The sequence below is a fragment of the Mirounga angustirostris genome, unplaced genomic scaffold (genome assembly GCF_029215605.1).
Source record: "Mirounga angustirostris isolate CCGP_5_RB_7025 unplaced genomic scaffold, mMirAng1.0.hap1 SCAF_1, whole genome shotgun sequence".
Classification (NCBI taxonomy): Eukaryota; Metazoa; Chordata; class Mammalia; order Carnivora; family Phocidae; genus Mirounga; species Mirounga angustirostris.
Window position 1 is genome coordinate 8,573,883 of NW_026991709.1, and position 12,054 is coordinate 8,585,936.

The window sequence follows — 12,054 nt, forward strand, 5'->3', positions numbered from 1 at the left end:
TTCTTCCCTTCCTCCTGGAGTTAATTTAAAACAAATTCCACATATCATGTCATTTCACTGTGGCCAAATATTTAAATTCTTTTCTAATAATTTTTCAGAGGATTCTTTCTTTGGTATATCCCACAGGCTTTGGTATGAAGCATTCACACTTTCTTATTTTTAGTTGGTTACTGTATTTTTATTTGCTCCTTGACCTAATGTATTTGGGGGAGTTTGTCTAAATTTCTAAATAGCTAAAATTTGGGTGGTTAAAGGATCTGGACTGTACTTAGTTAATTGAATATGAGATTATCTTTGTGGCATAGTTTGCAATCAATGCTTATAAATGCATACAGACACTTGAAAAGGTGAATATTTGTGATTCCATTGTATTTAATTGTACCTCTTAATTACTTTGTTAAAACCCTCTATGCCTTTATTGTTTATGCACTCAATCTCTGACAGATTGTGTTGTGTTAAAATCTTCTACTAACTGTCCATTTATCTAAATATTTTTGTTGTATATATAGTTGTTATATATTACAGGTTGAATTGTGTCCCCACCAAATTCATATAGTGAAGTCCTAACCCCCAGTGACTGTAAATGGAAAGAGGGTCTTTACAGAGGTAATCAAGTCAAAACGAGGTAATTGGTGTGAGCCCTACTCCAATAAGACTGTGTCCTTATAAAAAGGGAGCACTTGGAGAGAGATGCCCAGGCAGGGAGAACGTGATGTGAAGATGAAGACACATAAAAGGAAGGCAAAGTGAAGAGTTGCAGAGGAAGACAGCTATCTGCAAGCCATGGAAAGAAGGTGGGAGCAGAACCTTCCCTCACAGCCCTTGAAAGGAACCGACCCTGCTGACACCTTGTTTTCAGACCTCAGTTTCCAGAACCAAGCAAGAGAGAACAGTGTTCGTTGTTCTCAGCTGCTTATTTGCAGTACTTTGTGATGGCAGCCCCAGTAAGCTAATATGCCATACAACTCTCCTATGGCTCTTACAATGGGTCTTCACTATCAGTTTCTGTAAAATTGCCTTTGCCTCTAAGTTGTACCCCTGCTTGATTTTTACATTTGATTGGCAGTCCTTTGTCCGGTCTTTTCATTAAGATGCTGTGTCCCCTTGCACTAAGCCCAGACATTTGTCATGTGCACATATGAAGCATGGTGTTTGATGATTGCACATGTGAGCTCTGGTCAAAATGGGTGGCTGCCATTTAGTTGCTACATGGCACTGGGAGAGTCCATTAATCCTTCTGTGCCTCAGTTTTTCCCTTTTGTAAGGTGAGGGAGCTGTAATTGTCCTTATAAGGATAGAACAAATTAAAATATTTAAAGAGCTTACAACAGTGCCTGGCCCACAGCAAGTACTTAATATATATGTGAGTCATTATGAATCCTGTCAACTTTATAATGAAGGTACTGAGATCATTTTACAGAGGCTCAGAGGAGTTAAGTCAGGAAGCTGGTGTGACAGGATTGTTGAAGGTTGGGTTGCCGGCGGGGTGGGGTGGGGGGCAGGCCCTGAGATGGAGATTAATGTGCAGGAAATATATTAGGGGGTACGCTCCAGATGAACAGGTGTGGGGGTGGAGGTGAGGCAAGCAGGATTGGGTTGGGCAGAGGAAGAAGTGTAATTGTGATGCAATCACAGCAAAGGCTCCCCAGCCAATGGGAGCAGAGTGCCATGCTGTGAAGACTCTCAGGCAGCCTGTGGACAGTCCCCCGTGGTGAGAAACTGAGGGCTTCAGCCCATAGCCACGTAAGGGTGCCATCTTGGAAGTGGACCCCAGCCCAATCCAGCCTTCAGATGACTATGGCCTTGTCTAACATCTTGGCTGTGACCACCTGAGACTTTGAGCCAAAACTACCCGGGGAAGCTGCTCCTGAGTTCCTGACTCACAGACACTATGAGATAAAAAATGTGTGTTGTGTTAAACTACTAATTGTTGAAGGTAATGTTTTACACAGCAATAGATAACTAATATAGGGAGCTGACTTGTCCTTCAAAGTTGTTCCAAACTGGGCTGAGGGGAAGAGGTCTTTATATTCTAAATTGACTGGTCATTAGATGTGGGCTGTCCCCCAAACCTTCCCCCACCCCCCCCAGCCCCAAAGGACCATGACTTTGGGCAAAGCAGTTTTCTTCACCTAAGGGCAAGTTGTGAAGAGTGACTGAGCTGACAGCTCTTGAGAGCAAAACTCTCAGCAGCTCAGGAACATGTCCCTCAGTCCTGAAAGGTCTTGGGCAGAGCATCACAGCCTCCACTGAAAGATGTTTAGTGGGATCTCTCCTACTGTCCTGAAATGGGAATTAGGCTCACAGCTGAAATAAGCATAGTGCCCTACCTTTTAGTGAAAGATGCCTACAACTGGAGCCACTTCCCCAGGGATTAATAAAAAGCTGCAGATCAAGCCCTGCTTCCATCAAATACTTCCCCAATCCTCTCCGTTTCATTCTACATAGGGAGGGAGAGGAAAGAATGAAAGAAGGCGGTTGGCCTTGTGAGAGTGCAGTGTTTCTTGTGGGAAGTGATGTAGAGGGGGAGGCTGCAAGGTAATCTCTCCTTGGTATGGGTTGGGCCTACTGGAAGGCAAGGTCTTCCAGTCACTCCTTGCAAATCTGTCTGGTCAGCATTCTTGCGGAGTTATTCCTGTCTGCATTTCAGGAGGGAGCAAGAAGATTGAAGAGAGACAGCAGGGTGGAGAGGAGAGGCCTTGGGGCAGCTTCCAGTCCAGCCCTTTTGTGTGGTAAGGATGTGTACTTCTCATGAGTCACGTGGACCCCGTGGAAGATAGACTGTCTTGAGCTGCCTGCTGAACCCTCACCAAGAGACTGAGTGCACTAGTGGGTGCTGGCAGGGGGGTGATGGAAAAGATCAAGCTGGAGCTCAATCTCCCATGGAAATGTATGGAAGGGAAAAGGCCCACAAGGCCTTCTCATATGTGTCCCCTGAAAGTTTCAAGCAAGGGCCAGTTATCCATACAAGCAGGAACCAATTAAGAGAGAACTTTGGGTGGAGGCCAGTTAAGCGATGCTTGCCTCAACACAGATGCCAGGCCTGAAGAGGATGTTGAAGTGTCCAAGAGCCAGAACCATGACTCGCACCTTCCCACCCCCACTAAGGATCTGGCCTCCCACTGAAGTCATGAGAGTGGCACTTCGACATGGTCTGATTTTTACTAACTGAAATTGACCAGAAAGTTAGGGGTATGGTCTAAGGTGTGGTTAAGGGATGGGAAAGATTAAAAAGAGCAGTGATGGGAGAAAACTGGACTGTTTCGTGTTTGGAAGCCATCACACAGAGAGGGCTCAAAAACTGATTACACTGGTAATTGCTGGAACAAAACCTCTCTGCCCTGCACTAGCATTCCATAAAGACTGTGTACAACCTACAAAGATGAGTAAAACATGGCATACCTGACCTCAAGGAACAAGAAATATTCTGTTGTAAACTAAGTATAAAGCAGGTTTGCTGAGCAAACAAGTCTAGAATGTGGATCCTTATGTTTCTTTTCCTGCTTCCGTGCATTGTCTACAGAGATTGATATTTTACCAATTGGAAATGATGGGTGAGTCTGGTGGAGAGGGATTCATTTCCTGAATCGCAAGTAGACTAGACTGTGATTAAATCTCTAATGAATTGTTTTAGAATCGCTGAGTTTGGGTTGCAGGAAGACATCCAAGAGAGACTGAAGCCCTGAGGGCAGAGGGGAAGGAGCTGAACCCGGAGACCTGAATGTTGGGAAATCCCACCTTGTATCACCCTTCAAAAGCAATCGTAGCTACAGCATCATCGCTGTCGTCCTGTAAAATGCTTAAATCCTCAAGAGGGGGCCACCGGTGATACTGACTCATGAAATTGTTTTACAGAAAATTTCCAAAGTAATCCTAAAAGTGATGCACTCTAAAAAAACAGACATCAGAACTAAGGAATTTAAAAACAAAAAGCACTTCTTCACCGCACTGCGTTACCAGAATAACGGAATGTTACCTTTCTGCTTATTGGAAAAGTCCTGGTTTAAAACACCTACAAGGAATTTTATTTCAGTCAAAGCAGGGTGTTGCCTAGCGCTTTACTGCTGCAGCCCTGCCTGGAGGCAACTCTCCGCCCAAACCAAGCTAATGTCTCGTGTCTGGTTCAGTCGGCTCTGGCCGGGAATAAAAAGGAGACTTGGCAGGTCCGCCCCGGCTCGGAGGTTCTCCGGCCCACGGGCCGCCGGGACCCAGGGCCTGCGGGCCGCGCATTCCCGCGTTCTGCGCACCGACATGAATATTCAGCGCCGCGTTCCAGGGCGCGCGCTGGGGAAATACCCACAAGCCCCCGCGGCCCCGGGGCTGCGGGGACCCAGCGCCTTGGCGCGGAGCGGGGCGAGGTCCCCCGGCGCTCCCCGAGACCTTGGCCCCCGGCCCGGCGGCAGAGGCGGAGGCGGGCCCGGCGGGCCGCCCGCCAATCGGCGCCTTGCGGGCCAGGGGCGCGAGTCCGCGGGAAGGGGAGGTGGCGCCGCAGAGCCCCCGGGAGAGGCTGGGGGAGGACCAGAGATGACGAGAGGAAGGAGGCTGGGGCGGGAACACAGTCACAAGCTATGACGGCCTTAATGCCAACTCCACAGCGCAGCCCCTCTGCGCCGCACAGCCTGACGGGAGCCTCACCTTCCCGGCGCAGGAAGGGCCCGCGCCGCGGCGTCGACACCGCCCGCCATCGCGGGGCACGCCGGGAGAGAGCCGTTTTTCCCCTCTCCAGTAAACGAGGGAGAGGAGGGTATTTCCGGTGTTAAGACAGTCTTTGCGGAAAGGGTGGGGCCGGCCTGGTTCCGCCCCTCCCGCGCGGCAGGGGCGGGGCGAAGAGTGACAGCGTCTCGCCTGCGCTAAGGCCCGCCCCTGCACCGGAAAAAGGAAGGCGGGGGAGTCGATCTGGAACGGGGAGCGAGATCTCCTGAAACAACTGCAGGCGGCGAGGGGAAAGGGGCGGGGCCCGGCTCGGAGGGGCGGGGCGACTCGCCTTCCCCTCGGGTCGCGCGCGGCAGGAAGTCGCGCCCTCAGCCGAGGATCGAAATGGGGACCTCCCTGGACATTAAGATTAAGAGAGCGAACAAGGTTTATCACGCCGGGGTAAGTAGGGTGGGCGGGTCTGCAGGTTCGGTCGTCTGCAGGGCCCCGCGCCCTTCTGGGTGTCCCTGGGCCGGGCAGAGCGCTCCGCCAGGTGCGGCCCCGCCGGGTGTGCCCCCCGCGCGGTTCGCAGGCCTTCGGAGGACCCCGGGCGGAGTCCCCGCCACGTCCTCGGGCGTCCGGGCCGAGGGGCCGGCGCCTGAGCTGCAGCGTTAACCGCTGGCCCTTTGAACATCCGCTCGGCCTTGGTCCAGAGCTTGAGCTGTCCATTGAGGGCGGAGGAGCTTGGTGTCCACATGCCCCGTTCCCTCACTCCCGACGTGACTGCAGAGGTCTTAATGAATGAAAGGCAGAATTCGCCTCGGAAGAAAATAAAAATACGCGCTTCAGGGTCCGGTCAGCTCTAACACCATGCAAAAGTTACTCGTTTTTTTATTCTTTGGATGATGTACGGAGGGCATGGCATATTAAAATGCAAGTACAAAAAAATAAAAATCTTGATGACGGCATTAAGTTTTGTGCTACTCTCCAGTCATTTAACCTCCTCTGGCCTCAGTTTCCTTATTTCCAAAACGCGGATGCAAGGTTCCTGTAGCTCAACCCCACTCTACCTCAGAGTCAGTCACCCTGGGAATTTTAAAGTATGATTGCCCGGGTCCCACTCCCAAAGATACCACTGTTTGTAGTGTGCAGCCCTCGCTGAAATCACAGCTAACTCACGCTGTGGAATAAAAATGAGAGTAGTGGTTGGTCCCATAAATGCAGCGCAGTCTCAAAAGGGATTGAATACCAGGCAGGCAAAGATCAGGAACAGATGCTAAACCCTTTTGAGTGCAACCCTAGTGGGGAAACCTGATGTTTACACAGACTCAAGTGGTCACCTCCAAATTATTAATTTTAGAGGGAAAAAGCTACCTTCCTAATGGAGGAATCAGATCATCACCAGTCTGGCCACGATCAACAGTGAGCATCACCTCACTATCACCACTAAGGATGCTGCTGACCGTATGTTCTGGCGTGATCAGAGAGGGTCTGGCCTGATGCGCTGAAAAGGGAACAACTCTTTTATGTAGTATTCCTACCAAAAAGGTTCAACTTAATCAATTCATAGGGAAACAATCAGGCATTTCCAAATTGAGGAACACTCTGAAATAATTGGCCTGCATTCTTAAAAAATGTGAATGTCATGAAGAAAAGGGAATTTTTCTAGATTAAAAGAAACTAGAGGGATATGACAACCAAATACAGCACATAATTTTTGATAAATAAGTTTGGGTATGGGCTATATATTAAATAATAGCTTTGTGTTAAATTTCCCTAGTGTGATATTTGTATTTTGGCTCTGCTATGTAGGAGAATACTCCACATACTGAAGTATTCAGGAGTAAAGTATGACAATAACTGAATTTTGAATAGTCCAACCACAGATTGTGTGTGCGTGCATGTGAGGAGAAGAGAGAGAGCAAATAGGGCGAAGTGTTAATTGACAGCTCTAATTGAAAGCTATATGAGTCCACTTTATATTCTTTATATTCTTTTTTAATAACAGTTTTATTGAGATGTAATTCAGATACCATAGAATATACCCATTTAAGGTGTAGAATTCAGTGGTTTTAATATATTCACAGTTGCTCAAATAATCACCACCATCTAATTTTGGAACATTTTGGTCCATCCAAAAGGAAACCTTGTACCAATTAGCAGATATTCCTCGTCCTCCTTACCTTTCAGCCTGTGGCAATCACAGATCTGCTTTCTTTCTCCATGGATTTGCCTATCCTGGAAATTTCATATATGTGGCCTTTTGTGACTGGCTTCTTTTGTTTAGCATAATGTTTTTCAGCATAATGTTCATACCTATAGCGTGTATCAGTTCCTGGTTCCTTTTTATGGCTGAGTAATATTCCATTGTATGGATAGGCCATCTTTTACTTACCCATTCATCTATTGATGGACATTTATTTGGGTTTTCACTTTTTGGCTTTTTTGAATAATGCTACTATGAACATTCTAGTACAAGTTTTTGTGTGAACATATGTTTTCATTTCTCTTGGATATAGGCAGAGGAGTGGAATTGCTGGATGAGATGATACTTTTGTGTTTAACTTTTTTTTTTTTTAAGAGAGCCAGCACATGCATGAGCTGGAGGGCAAAGGGAAAGAGAATCTTAGGTAGTCTCCATGCCCAGCACGGAGCCCAACGAGGGGCTCTGTCTCATGACCCTGAGATCATGACCTGAGCCAAAATCAACAGTCAGACATTTAACTGAGCCACCCAGGCCCCCTGCTATGTTTAACTTTTTGAAGACCCATCAAACTGTTTTTCAAAGCACCTGCTCTGTTGTACATTCCACCAGCAGTGTGTGAGGGCTCCAGTTTCCTTTCTGCTTTGTATTCTCTGTTTCTTCTTTAAGAGATTAACTTTTCTGTAGTTTGGAAATTCAGAATAAACTGGGGGAGGCAGTGATAGGAGACAATATACATTTTGCTTTAATAATTATTATTTCATCAAAAACTCAACATATTCCATTCAGAGATGTTCCAGCTGAGATGTTTTCTGTGGTTTTAAATAATGGTACAAGTAATGAAAAGTACATTAAGAAAAGGTGCAAGAACTGAAATGGTAAAGTTGACCCAGCCAGAAGTCCTCGTGGTCGGGAGAGCTGAAGGTGCCATTAATGGGAACAGAATCTGCAGTGGCTGGCTTATGGCAGTGTTTCTTAATCTTGTGTCAGGGGACCTTATATGGCATTTATGAAAGAAAAATCAAGGTAATTTCTCCTAAACTGATGGTTGCTATATATCATTTAGAAGCCAAAAAAGAAAATAGACTGAAGTCTAATCAATGAACAAAAGTATGTATTTGGACCTATGTGCCTATGGCTCAGGTATTAGACTCCGTCATCTGTGGTTCGGGATAGGTGGAATAGGTGGCCAGCGCTGTCGTGGCTGCTTCCTAAGCTCCAGGTGGCAGGACCCTTGCTGGCCAGTTGCTTGATGGTCTCAGTGCCTGTGGACGGTGCGTGTAGCAAGCATAGTTTGTGCCATGATTGTGCAAGGGGTGCCTCTCTCATTCTCCCCACTCTTACTGGCTGCAGGTGGAACTAATACAAGTTTTCGATGTTCTCTGTACATCTTAACAGCTGTGGTAAAATTTCCGTTACTAAGGATTAGACTTCTCAGCGGGCACCTGTAATTGTCATAGTTTGTTTGACGTGGCTGCCACCCACGTTAGCCTGATCTTTAGATCATAAGTGAGTGTCGTTCACGCGATGCACGTTTGCCTGTGTAGCCACATAAAGCAGTCTTCTCGCGATGCCGGGGTAGTTCAGTTGGTTAAGTGTCTGACTCTTGATTTCGGCTCAGGTCATGATCTCAGGGTCCTGGGATTGAGTCCCGCATCGGGCTCCCTGCTCAGCGGGGAGCCTGCTTCTCCCTCTTCCTGCCAATCCCCTTGCTTGTGCTCTCTCTTTCTGAAAAATAGATAAATAAAATCTTAAAAAAAAAAAAAAAGGAGTCTTCTCTTGCACTCAGAGGTGCTTGGGAAGCACTGGCATAGAGTTGCTTTAGCCAGGCTGTGTCACTCCATTTTACTAATGAGGAAACTGAGGCCTAAGCGGGGTGTGGAATTTGCCCAAGGCTTCCCAACTCAGACAGCCTGGATTCCAGCTCAGGCCAGTCAGCTTTGTGCTTCCAACAATCTTTGATACCGCCTCCTTAAGAGTGGCCATTTTTGTGCAAATGGAAGAATTTATAATGTAGAAATAGTTATCAATTTCCTAGGAGTGCTTTAAATAGCACTGTAATATTTCCATTTAAAAAACTATGACTTTGGGACGCCTGGGTGGCTCAGTTGGTTAAGCATCTGCCTTTGGCTCAGGTCATGATCCCGGGGGGTCCTGGGATTGAGTCCCGCATCGGGGCTCCCTGCTCAGTGGGGAGTCTGCTGCTCCCCCTGCTTGCGTGCTCTCTCTCTCTGACAAATAAATAAATATTTTTTAAAAAATAAAAAATAAAAAACTATGACTTCTATTCAGAAAAGGTACTGATTCTATTACTATGCTTTTCAGTGTTTTAGTTGTCATGAAAGCATTTGAAAATGGCTTTCATTCTGTGGATACCAGAGAACCTAAGTTATACTTGGGTTTAAAATTGGCATTTGGGTTTTTTCCTAGGAAAAAAAATGCTTATTGACGAAATGATGGACTTTTAAAGAATCACTGTTGAATCATTTTAAAAATATATAAATGTAATACATGCCGTGTGAACGACTTAACATTTTACAAAAGGCTAGAAAGTGAAGAGTAAGTTCTTCCTCCTCTTTCCCCCTTTTCTGTCCCTGGAGGTGTCCGCTGACACTTTGGGTACTATTCCAGGCATTTCCTGTGACGAATGGTGTACGTGCACGCGCGCGCGCGCACGCACACACACGCACAGCCTGTTCTTTCTGCTTAACGGTGTATCTTTATCTTGGACATCTGTCAGTCTCATCCTTTTGTAGGTTTTTATTAAATCCAACCAAATTTACTCAGCCAGTTTCTGATGATCTCATGAGGCTTGCAGGTCGTAGAGAGAGACAGGTAAATACATAAACAAAAGGTGATCAAGTGCTCAAATAGGAGCATCTGTGGGATCTAATGAGCACAAAGCAGGGCATCAACATTTTGTAGGGGGAAGATAGGGTCCTCTGGAGCCTCACTGAAGTTGTGATGCTTGCACCTAGTTTTGAAATGTAAGCGCCAGGCCAGAATCTCCCTCCCACCAGAGACCACAGACGCTCCTGTTCGTTCCCAGCAGGAGGAGCAGACCCAGCGGCAGAGTGAACAGTCCGGGCCCAGCAAAAGCTTTTGTTTCCTTTGTTTCCCAGGCTTTTCCAGGCACTTCTAGAATCTCATTTGGCAGCAGTTTTTAAAAGGGATTTCACTTTATCATCTTTCCAGATATTTATTCTCTTTTCCTTGAATTTATTCGGCTCTTTTCCTGTAGTTGTGTTTTACCTTCCTAAGTTGGCTGTTCAGCTTCTTAAATTGTAGCCTCCTCTTTTTTTTTTTTAAGATTTTATTTATTTGACAGAGAGAGACACAGTGGGAGAGGGAACACAAGCAGGGGGAGTGGGAGAGGGAGAAACAGGGTTCCCGGCGAGCAGGGAGCCCGATGCCGAGCTCGATCCCAGGACTTTGGGATCATGACCTGAGCGGAAGGCAGATACTTAACGACTGAGCCACCCAGGCGCCCCTGTAGCCTCTTAAAAATGCAGACATTTCCCTCTAAGGACTGCTTTAGCTGCATCCCTACGGTCTTTTGTTTCTAGTGGGTTGGCTGGAGTTTCTGTAAAGCAGACACCCTGTAACCCCACCCAGCTCCTGCCAGAGAGGGGCAAGGCCAGGAGCGCCAGGGAGATGGGAAGAAGTAGAGCTGCTCTGCCCATGTGCTGTCCGAGGTCGCTGCTCCAGAGGACCCTGCTGAGGCCGCCTGGTGCAGCAACCTCACACACTGTGGACATGGGAAGACCCCAAAATAACGCTCTACCTCCCTGTCTCATGTGACTTGTGGCAATTTTATAATTGTTCTAAAATGTCTTCCAGGGCGCCTGGGTGGCTCAGTTGGTTAAGCGACTGCCTTCGGCTCAGGTCATGATCCTGGAGTCCCGGGATCGAGTCCCACATCGGGCTCCCTGCTCCATGGGAGCCTGCTTCTCCCTCTGACCCTCCCCCCTCTCATGTGCTCTCTCTCTCTCATTCTCTCTCTCAAATAAATAAATAAAATCTTTAAAAAAAAAAATGTCTTCCAATTTCCACTATGGTTTTTTGTTTGACACCTGAATTGTTTAGAAGTGTGTGTTTTCATTTCCGTTATAAAAACAACTCTCGGGCGCCTGGGTGGCTCAAGTTAAGCCACTGACTCTTGATTTCAGCTCAGGTCATGATCTCAGGGTCATGGGATCGAGCCCCACATCAGGCTCCCTGCTGAGCAGGGAGTCTGCTTGTCCCTCTCCCTCTGCCCCTCCCCCAGCTTGTCACTCACTCTCTTGTGTGCGCGCTCTCTCTCTCTCAAATAAATAAATCTTAAAAACAACTCTCATAGACTTACAATAATGCTTACATTTAAATTAAAATTTTAGAAAATTCCTTATGAGAAGATTACCTTGAACTGGAATGTGAGGTCACGGTGGAGCAGGGAAATATCGGGTCCAGTGGTCAGGAAAAGACTTAATATCACGGAAAGTTTTCAGTAATTTAGTGGTAACCTGTAATACGTTAGCAACACATTTTATATATTCTTCTGTCATTGCACTGATTAAACTTGTAATTAATATGTTCTTTGAGTCTGCCTAACTAAAATACTGTTTTGTTTATATTTATATACCTAGGCCTATCAGTACCTGCCCACTCAGTAGGCACTCAAAAACTTTATTAAATGATAGTTGAAGCCTTAAAACATTTAAACAAAATTCATAAAGCTAATAGTTTTATAAATGCATTGATCAGAAAGGGAAAGCTAGGTCTTACAGGTATACTATAGATTTTCCTTTGTAATTACAAATAATATTTTAGGCATAAATTCCAGACAGGTGTTGGTAAGATTCTTATTTTGGCATAGCCCCAGAGCTACACACGAACCCCCCATTACTTGTATTTGCTCTAGGACAATCATTTTTAAGAGAATGATTCAGATAAATAGGGGAATGGGGACTTCCAGATTCCTGTCAGTGTGATTCTCTTCAAATTCAGATATAGAAAATAATAGAAAACTGTCCAAAATGTGTTTCCTGGCGTTTTCACAATTTACACAGTTCAGAGTGACTAGACCTTCCTCAGAGCTTGAAGCATCCTTGCCATTCCTCTGAGAGTCCTTCTCACTGAGTCCAGAAACTTGACTTGTGTTTCCAAAACCCCATGTATGATACAAGATCATCGGGAATATGTGATTTAAAAAAAAAAAATTCCCTAATTCTGTATTTCTA

At 46.2% G+C, this 12,054-nt stretch overlaps 2 protein-coding genes across 3 annotated transcripts in view; one reads left to right on the forward strand and one right to left on the reverse strand.

Annotated features, from left to right (window-relative positions):
* DYRK1A (dual specificity tyrosine phosphorylation regulated kinase 1A) overlaps positions 1-4,742 on the reverse strand; it is a 236,629-nt gene extending 231,887 nt beyond the window's left edge. The window contains exon 1 of the mRNA XM_054504094.2: positions 4,636-4,742. The gene's annotated coding sequence lies outside the window, so the exon portion shown is untranslated. The remainder of the gene's footprint in view (positions 1-4,635) is intronic.
* An 88-nt stretch (positions 4,743-4,830) lies between these two features.
* Positions 4,831-12,054, forward strand: part of VPS26C (VPS26 endosomal protein sorting factor C) — a 79,952-nt gene continuing 72,728 nt past the window's right edge. For both annotated transcript variants that reach the window (XM_054504097.2, XM_045902461.3), the window contains exon 1: positions 4,831-5,094. In XM_054504097.2, the coding sequence (XP_054360072.2) occupies positions 5,038-5,094 (57 nt within the window). In that variant the 5' untranslated portion in view covers positions 4,831-5,037. The remainder of the gene's footprint in view (positions 5,095-12,054) is intronic.